The following is a 13,098-nucleotide window of genomic DNA, read 5'->3' on the forward strand; positions in this document are numbered from 1 at the left end:
AAAAAGAATCTGCTTTGTAAAACTGTACCCAAATCACAATAAAAAATTTAGGGGAAAAAAAAAAGAGAGAGAGATGAGAGGAATACCAATATGTCTGTGCTGTTGTGAATGATCCAGTATAGAGTAAAAATGGGATATTGTAGGAGAGAGAGAGAGGAGTGAACTGCTGGAGTGATGTCCTTGGGTATGTTCTTCATATGTTTTAATTTCAAAGATTCTCACCTTCTTCATCTGCTCAGTATGTGTGTGGGTGAGTATGTGGGCAGGTATGGCAGAGATGGGTAAAAGGAAAAGGAGAAAATCAACAGGCCATTACCTCATCTGAGCTGCCTTTTAGCATCACCTCTTCTCCTCTCTTATTTCCCCATTTTAGACTGGAAACCCCAACGGGTGTGGGATTGGGAGCCACAGCGGCTGCCTAGCCCTTTTCCTGCTGCACAAAAGGATCCTAAATGCAAATGGATAAACACCACCTTCCAGTTTTTAGCAGATCATCTTCTTTCCCCTCCTTTCTAGTTCTCAAAGAGATAGGCAACATGGCTTTTAACAGTATTGAGGGATCAGTGAGCAGAGGAGAAAGTGTCAGAAGAACTCGATGCTGATGCCTTGTGCCACCATCTGACATGTAGTTCTGGATGAATCACTGTTCATTTCAGGGAGAGATCTCAAAGATTAATGAAAACTGCCAAGAGAAGTAACAGACTCGTAATTGAAGAGTTCCATTTCACCCTTAAGTTTTGAAGGAAAGCGTCATGAAGAATGACAACAAAATCATAAGAAAAAATACATTCCTGCTTTTTTTCTTTTCACTCATTTGCAAAAGGAAACATTTTGGAAATCTGTCCTTGATTTTTCATCATCCTCCAATGGAATGACTATACAATTCCTTCAGTTTGACACATGGTATTGGGATTTCTGCAGTATCTTTCCATCAAAATCTATTCTTCCTTGTGCATTCCATTCCTTTGTATTTCACTTTTGAGAAATAAATTTTCAGTTTTACAGGTAAGAAAAAAGTAAGTTTTGAAATGGTAATGCAATTGGCTATATTTGTGCAGTAGCAATTTTGTAGCCCAGGATTTATCAAAAGCATGGTTATTATAAACCAAACCAAATCAAACTCACTGCTGTCAAGTTGGATCCAACTCATAGCGACCCTTCCTTGGGTTTCCGAGGCATTATCACTACAGAAGTAGATTGTCCAACCTTCCTTCCGAGGAATGGCTGGTAGGTTTGAACTACCAGCCTTCTGGTTAGCAGTCAAATGCCTTAGGCACTACACCACCAGAGCTCCTGTGATTATTATAGATACAAAATTGAACTGACTTGATGGCAGTAGGTATTCCAGATCATTAAGAGAACTAGAAGGAGCTCTGGTGGTGTCGTGGGCAAAGCATTTGGCGGCTAATCAGAAGGTCAGCAGTTCATCCCGCCAGCCACTCCATGGGAGGAAGGTGAGGCAATCTACTTCTGTAAAGATTTACAGCCTCGGAAACCCAATGGGAGTCTCTATGAGTTGGAATCCACTTGATGGCAGTGGGGTTTTTTTTTGTTTGTTTGTTTTTGTTTTCTTTTGAGAGGGACAGGGATGAAAGTGTAAGCAGTGCTAATTTTGTCTTTCTGACCTGCCACTCTTGTAACCTGTTAGGTAATAAATAAGAACGTTAGATGAACTCTAAGGTTTTGATCCATAGAATAAAGTCATGACAGTCTGTTTGTTTTAAGCAGCAGCTCAGATGTTTAATACCATTCAACAAGGAAATAGGAATTCTTAAAACAATAGTGTGAAACCACAAAAAATTAGTCCAGAATTAAATACGTTAGTTGCCATTGAGTCAGCTCTGACTCATGATGACCCCATGCATAAAAGAATGGAACACTGCCCGGTCCTGCACCACTTCACCATAGTTGGGAAGCTTGAGTCCGTTGTTGCAGCCACTGTGTATTTTGAGTGCCTTCCTACTAGAAGGCTCACCTTCTAGCACTATATTGAACAATATATCCCATTGTGATCCATAGAGAAGAATGTTGGCTAATGCTAATTTAGCTAATTTTCTGGTATAAATTACCAGGCCTTTCTTCCTAGTCTGTCTTAGTGTGGAAGCTCCACTGAAACCTGTTCACTGTTAGTAACCCTGTTGGTATTTGAAATACCGGTGACATAGCTTCCATCATAGCAATATATAAGCCACCACAGCACAACAAACTGGCAGGTGGATGGTGGAAAAATAAGTATATTGTCTGTGAAATGTCATTTTTGTTTATTCTCTATGAAGGACACTTGTTTTCTCATCTTATTCCCTATTGGAACATTCCCACTAAATCTTCCAATGACAGACCTAAAACACAGATCTTTGCTGTTTTTTTTTTTTTCCAAAAGCCCCTTTGACTAACACCATCTCTTGCCTTTTTTTTCTACCTCTACTCTGTGATAAAAGGTTACAGTATTTTATGTTACAGGGCACTTGAGTGATGGAAGATGTGATGTGAACACCTAATATTATTTAATGATGCTGTCCAGCTCCACTCCACTCCTTTCTCCATTTGCACCTCTCACTCCAGGCACTTACCTGTGAATTGCATTTTGTATTTAAAGACTATCCTGCACAAAAACCTGCTTTCCCATAGGCTCAGTGCCCTGCACTCTGATTTGATGTTATGTTTCTAAAACCTGTTTAATTTATATTCTCTCTATTGACCTGGGCTTGTGTTTTGCTTCCACAGCTGTGTACATAACATGCCTTGATTGCTTGCCACATGGCTCTTCATCAGACTGGCATGGATTTTACAAGGTGTTAGAATTTCTAAGTACTAGCTCATAAGGTCTCTCACATTTGAGTTTATACCAGAGAAGTTATGGCATGATTCACCTAATTGGTGGTGCTTATCCACAAAGATGACCAGCTGTAATCATGCTAAAGCTGTGTGTTTCTAGATAACTAACAAACAATTCTTTGTGAATGCTGATTGCAGAACCATGTATTTTTATGGCTTTTTTTTTTTTTTTTTTTTTCCCTGATGTGTAAGTCATTGGGTTGCTTATTAAGCTCTCTGTTTGCAGTAAGGGGCTATTACCAAACACACTGAGGGTAAGGAGAGAAAGTGCTATTAAGCTTTTAAGTGAAAGCTTGTGAGGGGGTTCTTTAAGAGACAGAAAATTAAGTACCCCTACCATATCTGATTATATAGTAATTTACCCTTTATTGTCCCTTTTCTTCATTTTTCCTCCAGAGCTGCCCAGAAGTTGAATCTATCTTCTAAAAAGAAGAAACATCGGCCTTCAACTTCTTCTGTGGCTGAGCCGCCTCTCTTTGCCACCAGCTTCAGTGGGATTCTGCAGGCCTCCCCTCCCCCCGCTCCACCCTGTCTGCTGAGAGCAGTCAATAAGGTGAAGGACACCCCAGGACTGGGCAAGGTAAGCACGTCTACGGTCACAACCACTCACGATCAGAGGATTCTAGACTCAGAAGAGAGAAGAAAGTGAGGGCTCCAATTTGTTAAAATAATGAGACAGGGAAAAAGGAGAGAAAACAAAATTCAATTAGGAAAAAAAAACAAAAATGTTGCTGTGGAGTTGCTTCCATGTGTTATGGAGTAGAAGTGCTCCATAGGGTTTTCTTGGCTTTAATCTTAACAGCAGCAGACCACCAGGCCTTTCTTCTATAATGGATTTGAACCACTAAACTTTAAGTTAGCAGTGGGTTGTACACTGTATCACTCAGGGACCTCAGATTGCAAAATTTGTTTACAAATACCGGTACCATTGAAGTCAAGTCAGCTCTAACTCATGGCAGCCTCACGTGTATCAGAGTAGAACTGTGCTTCGTAGTGTTTTTAATGACTGATTTGCAGAAGTGGATCAACAGACCTTTTTCCAAGGTGCCTCTGGGTAGACTGGAACCTCCAAACTGAGGTTGAGCATATTTACTATGTGTACCAAATTAAAACATTCAAGTTGTTGGAGATCTGATTTGATTTTGGTGAAAAGATAGCTTTGCATTGTTTGATAGAACTATAACCATTTGAAGAAAAGACACAAGGACACAAAAGATAGAATGCAGAGGAAGGAATAAGATATAAAGTCACTTACCAATTTCCTTGTGATACTTTGGCTTTTTTTCCCTCTTAAAAAAAAAACATAATTTCTATTTTTGAACTGGACGACTGATGGGATTTCCATTCCATTCATGCCCTTCTGACCAAGAAATGCACTTCTGCGTTGTTACAAATACTTAGAGTTGTAAGAACATTTTTCACAAGATGTTGCTCAGCTCTGTTTGAAATACCTTTATTTTTATATGCCATCTCTAAACTCTCTCTCCCCCAAGATAAATATCTGGGTGAAATATCTTATGATTACTCTTCAATTGCTACATAAGCTGGGACTTCTAAAAAGGTTTAGATTAATATGTGGCTGTTTTATTTCTTTAATTTTTCATCAGAAGTTGGTTGGTATGCTATCTTGCCAGTCTGAATCCACTCTGAGCTTCATTTTGAGAAGTTGCCCATTTTGCTGAAGGGAGCAATTGCTGAACTATGAGGAATGAAATGTTATTTATTTAGCTTGGTGACTACCTAACACCTTGACCATAAAGTCACCCAAGTTTATGTCTTCAGTGGCCTCCGTCTTAGTCAGTAGGCCTTCTGGAGTTTATCCTCACACTCTTTGCCCATCTTTTTTGTGCTTTTCTCCTCTTTCAGGTTTCCTGTCTCCTTCCCTGCTTTCATACCCCCAATTTCACTATCCCATTAGAAAGATAATAACTTGATGTTATTCATTCCAAAAGTGTTTAAATTTTAGAAGATTATATTCACTAGGGCAATGCTTACTTTAATGGAAAGCAGCATGCAGTCCTGGAATTTTCCAAGGCTTTAAAGCAGATATGAAAGTTTTCAGCTGAGGCTTTCCCAGCACCAGAGATAAAGTAAGGAACAAATCAATAGGTCAGGGATCTGGGCTCAGTCTGTGAGGGTAACTTTCATGTCACTGGACATGTAAAGAAATGAGAAAATAGTATCATGAGGATTCCTTACACAGAGAGGACTTGGTGTGGATGGAATCTACCTAGGAAGGGTAGTGATAGCCCAAGGATGACACTGGAATAGTAATGAGTGGTTGCAAAAAGGGCAAGGAGGCCACATCTTCTGACCTCCTCTAACCCCACAAGAGGAAGACTGAATCACCATTAATAGCCCAAGGCCTATTACTGCAAGGCCAGACATGCTGCCTCCCTCCAGCCCTTTCACCAACTGTTCTTCCCAAAGCACCCACCACCTCTCTCCTGGGTCTGATAATTCACTGCAGTGGCCACACAGAACTCACAGATTACGGGGTTTATTAGGGAAGCACCAGGCTACAATTCAAGTCCAGGAAAAATGCTCAGTCTCTCTCCCAGCCCACAGTCTCTCTCCTAACAGTCTTTCCCAGTCTCTCTCCCAACAGTGTGTGTCCCTCGGTGTCTCACTCAGCAATGCGTGTCTCTTGTGTCTCCTTCTCAGCAGTGCGTGTCTTTTTCAGTAGCATGTCTTCCTCAACCAGTAGTCAAAGAGAGACTTCTTCTGCCTCTAGGAGGCCTTCTTTTGAGCCTGGCAGAGTGGCCAAACCAACCAATCATAACATCAGAATTCTAAGCACCTGAGAGAGAGCAGAAACCTCCCAGAACATTGCTTTGTGTTGCTCTCAGCAGAAATACTCCAGGTGGATAACTAACAATCAGGAGCTCCTCAGTTGCTCACGGCAAATTCCACCTTGAAGTTTACAAAGACTTATGGCTAGGAAAGCCACACTAAGTAATTCACTACACTACAGTGTTTGATAGGCCGAAGTAACTTCTGGACTTCTGTTTTGCTGAGAGAGTTTGCAGCTTCAGTGTGAGAGCTGAATTGCTCTGGAGAAGGTAAAATTGAGCTGCCATTGCAGTCTCCGTCTCCTCTCATGTTCTAGCAACATTCAACTTCTCTTCTGAATAAATGGGAACAGATATTTAAATGATATCATTTTGAAGAGGCACTAGGTTATTAGCCAACGTAGTGTGCTCATATACCTTAGTATGACCCTGTGCTGGACACATATGAACCACATAAGAAACTGTCTTTTTGCATCTTTAACACGGGCCCTGTCTGCTGTTCCTGAAAGGGGTGATGTAGATATATCTTCGAGTGGGGTACAAAAAGGGCATGGGGGCAGCATCATCTGACCTCTTCTTACTTCACGAGGTAGAGAGAGAATCACCATCAGCATCAACAACCCAAAGCAGATTCCTTTGAGGCAGAGGTCAGGCATGCCACTACTTTCCAACCTTCTTGCCAATTCTGATTCTAACCTTCCCTCTCATGACACACTTTACTTCTCTGCTGGGTTTGATAATTCATTGTAATGGCCACACAAAACTCACAGACAATACCATGATTATGGCATTTAGTAGAGAAGTAACAGGTTACAATTCAGGATCAGAAACGACTTAGGATACAGTTGTTCAATCAGAACAGCTTCTTCTCAGTCATGCCATAGGCATGCTTCTTTCTGATCTCAGCTTCTTGGCCCTGCAGCCCCTTGGCCTCTGCCCTGCTCAGGCAAGTGTTACAATGCTCTTTTAGCTCTGCAAATAGGTGCCCAGAGAGGCACCCCACCCTGCCAGCAAGCTTCCTGCCTAAAGGCGTTCAGCTTTCTCCATCTATGGGCCAGCAAGCCCACTGCTCCATATTGTGCTGGTCTCTACTGTCGGTCTGCTGCTGCATTTTCTCTGCTGCTTCTTCTCTGACACTGCTTCTCACTGTCTCTCACCTTCTCAGCAGTGTTACAGCTCTCTCTTTGTCTCCTGGTTCAAAAAAATACAACACAGTGATCTTGAGACTAAGGGATGCACTCCATTCCTGGCTCTTCTTTTTTTATGATAGTGAGATTACACACACACACACAGACACACACTCCCTTCCTTTCAACCTCTGGGATGATTCATTTAAGCCTAGTAAGATGGCAAAACTGACCTTTCCTACATTAAGTTTCTATACACCTTATCTTCATAGTCCCGTCCACACAAGGGTGCCATCCATGTACCTTATTTATATTATTAACAAGCTATCCAGTCCCCTTGGTGGGCTACAAGCACCTCACATTTGCATAGTTCCACCCAGTCATCTGGTGGCAGTCACAAAGACTATGGCTAACAGGGCCATATTAAGTAATTCACTACACCACATTGGGCCATGGCCTGAGCCCCAAACCCAGGCAAGCACCACCACCACCCACCCCCAGATTTCTGAGACAAGGGAATAAGGGTTCCAAGGCCAGGGACCTAACCAACAGAAAGTATTTTAATAGCTAGGAGGATGACTCAGAACTTGCACCAACATGGTATGGAGGAGTTATGAGAGTTAATAAACTATTGTTGTTCGTTCCTGTCAATTCTGACTCATGCTAACCCATGTGTCAGATTAGAACTGCTCCATACGGTTTTCAAGACTGTGACCTCTTGGAAGCAGATAGCCAGGCCTTTCTTCTGAGGTGCCTCTGGGTGTGTTCAGACTCCCAGCCTTTCAGCTACTAGTCAAGTGCTTAACTATTTCACCACCTCATGACTGCTGTTAATAAACTAAATCTTGCAAACCAGACACTGAATTAATGATCACAAAGTTATTATTTCTCTCACCCATTTGCAATCCAATATGCTTTCTTGAATGGGAGGCAAAGGGGTGAAGTTAGCCAGCTGATGGCAGGAAGCCCTGAGTTCGTTCATTGAAGTGTGTCATGAATGGAGTCATCAGCCTGTGTGTCACAGCAAGTGACAGAGGTGTGACTTCTGTCTGACCAGTGGCCATATGGCAGCTGATCTTCCTTCCTGCCCTGCTGAGGATCTGGGGGCAGTGGCGGAGCGAGTGACAGTCGGAGGTGTGTACTTTCTGGAAGATAGTCAAAACTGTCCACTTGCTATTTTAAAGCCTGTATTGTGATTAAAACAAGAAGTCATTAAGCACACATCCCATCCTGCCTCTTCCTGCCCAGTAGAGTCTGGTTCCATAATACTAGAAGATTTTTACTCTGCCATATAGCTGCCAAATTGCCTGACCTTCATCTGAGCCCCATCTTCCCAGATTCATCCATTTTCCACGCACTGATATCTTGCTATAATTAGGACATGAAGTTCTTTTTATCTACATGGGAAAATTCCCATCAATTTACTGCTGTTGCATAATTTACATTTTAGTATCTCAAAGAAATACAGTGGAACTTAATATAGAACATGAATAATTAGAGCTATATATAAATAGGCATACAGGCAATTCCTGGTTACTCATAAGATCCATTCCTAACTGTTTTTAAGTCAAATTTGTAGGTAAGTCAGAACAGGTGCATATAGTTCTTATTTAACTTTTAGTGCAAGAAAAGGCATTTGACTGCTAACCAGAAGGTTAGCAGCTCAAACCCCAGCCACTTCACAGCAGGAAAACTGGGCAATCTATTTCCATAAAGATTTACCACCTGCGAAATCCAAAAGGGGGTTGCTATGAGTTGGAATCGACTCGATGGCACTGAGTTTGATTTTTTTTTTTTTTGGTTTTTAGTGCAAGAAAAAAGGAGCTCTGGTGGCACGGTGCCTAAGGCTAACCAGAAGGTTGGTGGTTCAAACCCACCAGCCTCTCTGCAGAAGGAAGATATGGCAACCTACTTCCCTAAAGATTTACCTCCTGGGAAACCCAAAGGGGGTTGCTATGAGTCATAATTGACTTGATGGCAGTGAATTTGGTTCTTGGTTTTAGTGCAAGAAAAGGCTTGAAGCCTTTTCAAAGATTTAAAAGCTGGACATGCATCAAGTGAAGGTGATTGTGATGAAGAATTTGTAATGAGTAGGTGTGGTGGTTAAGTTTGTGTGTCAACTTGGCTGGGCCTGGTTGAGTGGCTGGGCAGCTAAATGTAGTATTCCCCATGATGAGACTGGTAATCAACTCCATGGTGGAATATACTGTGAGCAGTTGAGTAGCTGCCTTTGGGTTTGTGGTCTACTTTCTGTATATAAGATGAAACCTTGGGGAATGGTCTCTTGCTTATGGAACGCTTGAACCCTGCAAGTAGCTATGTCATTGTTCAGCAGCCTGCCATACTCTGCCAACCTTGGGACTTTCAATGGACTTGAAAAATGGCCTATCGTGTGGTTTGGTAACATTGGGACTGTGCCTTTTTACTTGTCAACCTTGGGCTTGGCAGCCTCAGCAGCCAGCAGCTGTCTGAGTGAACAAAAGCCTCTAGCTTCAGTGGGCCAAGAGCAGGAGACAGAGCTGAAGCCCAAGGCTAAGGGGCTTTCACCCAGCCCCTAGAGCCTGGCACTTGGAACTTGGATTTAAAGCCTCCAAATTGTAAGAATAAACTCCTGTTTGCTCAAGCCATCCATTTGTGATATATTCCTGTCAGAGCAGCACTAGGTAACCAGAACAGTAGGGGTTGATTTAAGGAGCTCTGATGACACAGTAGTTGGGGTTAATAATCAAAAGGTCATTGGGTTTGAATGCACCAGCCATTCTGTGGAGAGAGATGAGGCAGTCTGCTTTGGTAAAGATTTACAGCCTTGGAAACTCAGTGGCCCAATTCTACTCTGCCCTGTTGGGTTGCTATGAGTTGGAATCAACTTGATGGTGTGGTTTGGGTTTGGTTTAGGGGTTGGCCCAATTGGTTCAAAATGAGGGCAAATTTATATAACATTAAAGGGCACTTACGAGTTATCTCTAAGTAGGTTGGATAATGATAACCTGGGGACTTACTGTATTTGAAATATACAAGCTTGACTGAATTGCCAAAAGCAACTCAATTATTTAAACCTGAGCTGGGGCCTCCTGGGGTGGAGTGGTGAGCTGCTAGAACACTTGAGGTGGTCCTGAGGGTGAGAGAGAGTCTTTGTTACCCAGCCCAAGCTCCACTCTCATGCCTAAACCATCTAAGAACTTCCTCAGGAAGCCTGGGAGGTTTTCATTGTTATGGGAGAGGTCTCATGGGTTTATTTAGAGCAGACTCTTCCCTTGGTAAATAAAAAAACTGAGTTCGAACAAGAGTTAGAGACTTTTCAGTGGACCAGAATCAGGACCAGAAGTCAAGACCTTTAGGCAATTTTATTATTTTTACTATTTCACTAGATTGACAATAGATATACACGGCCCTCTAAAATGTTATGTATGTACATATAAAAGCTGGAAAAACACCAAATTCACTGCCAATGAGTCATTTCTGACTCACAGTGACCCCTCCTTGGGATTCTGAGGCAGTAGCACTATACAGAAGTACACTGCCCAATCTTCCTTCCAAGGAGTGGCTGGTGGGTTTGAACCACCAGCCTTCTGGTTAGCAGTCAAATGCCTTAGGCACTACACCACCAGAGCTCCTACTGGTAGCAAAATAACATCTGGAACCAACTGCCTTCATCCAGGGAAGAAAGACACACTTCCCTTTTTAGAATCACAGTTGGGAGAGAAAGGGCAGTAACAGCCAAGCACAGATAGACAGGGAGATGAGGGCTCTCCATCCTGTCCACTTCTCCAATCCAATCCCTGCTGTTCCAGCAGCAAACCCCCACCCCCACCCCAGAGAGTCCTTGCTGGCCATTGAACAGTTCTTGAGCCATGGTTGAGGAAGAGAAAAAGATAGAAGAAATTGAGGGAACTTCCAGTAGACTTGGAGCTGAAGCACAGCACAGCACATGCACACAGGAAACATTTTAAGATCCTTTGCACTTAGAGCACCTACTATGTGCCAAGTACTATACTGGGCACTGGGGCTGTCCTTACAGCACTTATAATGTAATGCATTGTTCCGAAGCTTTTTAACAATCAGTCTTAGAGATCTCACCAATTTGACTAAGTTGGACAATCTGATTTAAGAAAAAGAATTATAGACTTAAAAAAATTCTGTGTAACTTTCACGTTGTATAAAGTAATTATTCTACTAAGTGGTCTTGTAGAAACTATCTTAATGAATAGATAAAGATGATTTGTGATTAATGGATCAAAGCAGCTTAGTTTATATTTCATTGATTTGGCTTATATGTAAATGATACCTCTAATCTATTTGAAAAGGGTTCCTTCTCCTAAGTCAGTAAACACTCTTCATGAAATTTGTTTGCACAATTAATTAACATTATGTTTAAGGTTCATTTGTTACTGTGTCACAGCTTAATGTCAGAGCTCTTTTCTTGGATTACAAGCTTCTAGAGCAAAGCATAGGAGCTCTGGTAGCATAATGCCTAAGGCACTTGACTGCTAACCAGAAGGTTGGCGGTCAAACCCACCAGCCACTCCTCGGAAGGAAGGTTGGGCAATCCTACTTCTGTAGTGATACTGCCTCGGAAACCCAAGTCGGGGCCGACTCAACGGCAAATAACAACAACAACAGAGCAAAGCATATTATCTGTTCAACTCACTAAGTAAATGTGTCTGCAACCATGTCACGACACATCACGAGTGGGTAAGCGCTTTTAAAGGTGAGCGTGATTATAGCAATGATCACATTGGTAATAAATCCACATGTAAATTGATTCACCTCTTCCCAGAATACTTGAAAGGGAATACATGAAGCCTGAGGAAAAGGAGCCTTCCTTTTTCCTTCATAACCTCCAAGAATGCCTAAAAAACATGACAGTGATCAGTACTTGGCCTGTTTACGCAAACAAGTTTTGAGAATATAAGAGAACTCTTACTGGTGTGTGCTAGCAGCAAGAAAACAGACTCTATAGGATTTGGAAAGGCTGTAACAGATGGAGCAAATGGAAGAGGAATTTTGGAAAATCAAGTTGTGTACAGGTTTAGGAGTGCTTATCATGCTTTATTCATCCGACATATACAGTGAAACCTGTGAAAGCCAGATCTCGCCAGGTCTGCCTTGTTTTTCTGGCTCTTGCAGTTTCCACTTTTTACAGGATGCAGTCTTACCATTTTTTCTGTCACTTGTTTTAGTGGAAAAGATTTGAGATTTCCTTCTCTAACAGATTTTCACCTTACATAGTTCTGGCTTTCACAGGTTTTATTGTATTTATACAGACCTGTTGTGTTCCAGATAGTACAGTTGATGCCACTGTAGGAGACAATACCCAGGAGTTGGTTGGCCAGATCTCTACATAGGAAGGGGAGAGTTTATCCTGGTTTCCATAAAACCTAAGCTCCCATGAAAACACTTGACTGGCATTCAGCCTTAACAACTGCCCTGTGCTATAAATGCTGCGTCCTTCTCCTTGGGATCCCCAGTTGGCGTAGTCTGAAGGACTGTGTGATATCTATTACAGTAGATCCATGTAACAGCCACCTCTGCTGATCTACCTGTACTTTTCTGCAATGTGTCACTGAGATTTCTTCTCTATGTCAGTGCAGGCCAAAGTCAGTGATTTGGTGGAGTCTTCAGTTATGATTTAGAAATAGACTTACTTGTCTGGTCAAATTACCTTTCTCTCTAACATGTAGAGAAATTATCCTCTGTTCTTCTCAGTCCTCAATTTCAATTCCTCTGTCTCTTATTCTGTAGTGTTTTTCAAATTCAGTGTCAGCATATTTTGACCTCTATTGAAACTTAATTAAGTATACACACTCATGTGGTTGGCTTGTGCACATGTGTATATGCATACACAAACACACACCACACACATTACTTGCTCATATAATGTTCACCAGGTCCTATGTTGTTCAGGTTGACTTTAAACTTTCCCTTATTTGGTCTGTAAACTAATAGAATAGGATAAGTTTAAAGAACCAGGTATGGTTTTTAGGATAAACTTTTTCCTTTACAGACTTATTGGTATTTTTAGGATAGAAATCATACAGCTACTAAACCTTGATAGTGGTGTATGGAAGAGAAAGATATAACATGATTCCTGTTAAACTGAAGTTTGGATTACAAGAAGAGAGGAAGGAGTAAGATAAATATTTAAGAAGGAAAAATACAGCCATTATTCATTATTCAACAAGTAGAAATGCCTAGTTACAGTTTTCCCTTGTTCAGGAAGTGATGCCAGGTTATATGGAGGAGAAAATGTCATGCCTTCCAGCTCACCAAGGTACAGATTATTTAACAATTTGCAAATTGTCCAGTTCCTTATATCATTCGTGCTTTTCCTCATCCCTAAGCTT

General features: G+C 41.7%; 1 protein-coding gene across 1 annotated transcript in view; it reads left to right on the forward strand.

Moving 5' to 3' along the window:
- Positions 1–13,098, forward strand: part of KIF26B (kinesin family member 26B) — a 781,172-nt gene that overhangs the window by 562,902 nt on the left and 205,172 nt on the right. The window contains exon 5 of the mRNA XM_007949154.1: positions 3,232–3,415. Coding sequence (XP_007947345.1) covers positions 3,232–3,415 — 184 coding nt within the window. The remainder of the gene's footprint in view (positions 1–3,231; positions 3,416–13,098) is intronic.

The sequence above is a fragment of the Orycteropus afer genome, unplaced genomic scaffold (genome assembly GCF_000298275.1).
Source record: "Orycteropus afer afer isolate SDZICR_OR568_19922 unplaced genomic scaffold, OryAfe1.0 scaffold00239, whole genome shotgun sequence".
NCBI lineage: Eukaryota > Metazoa > Chordata > Mammalia > Tubulidentata > Orycteropodidae > Orycteropus > Orycteropus afer.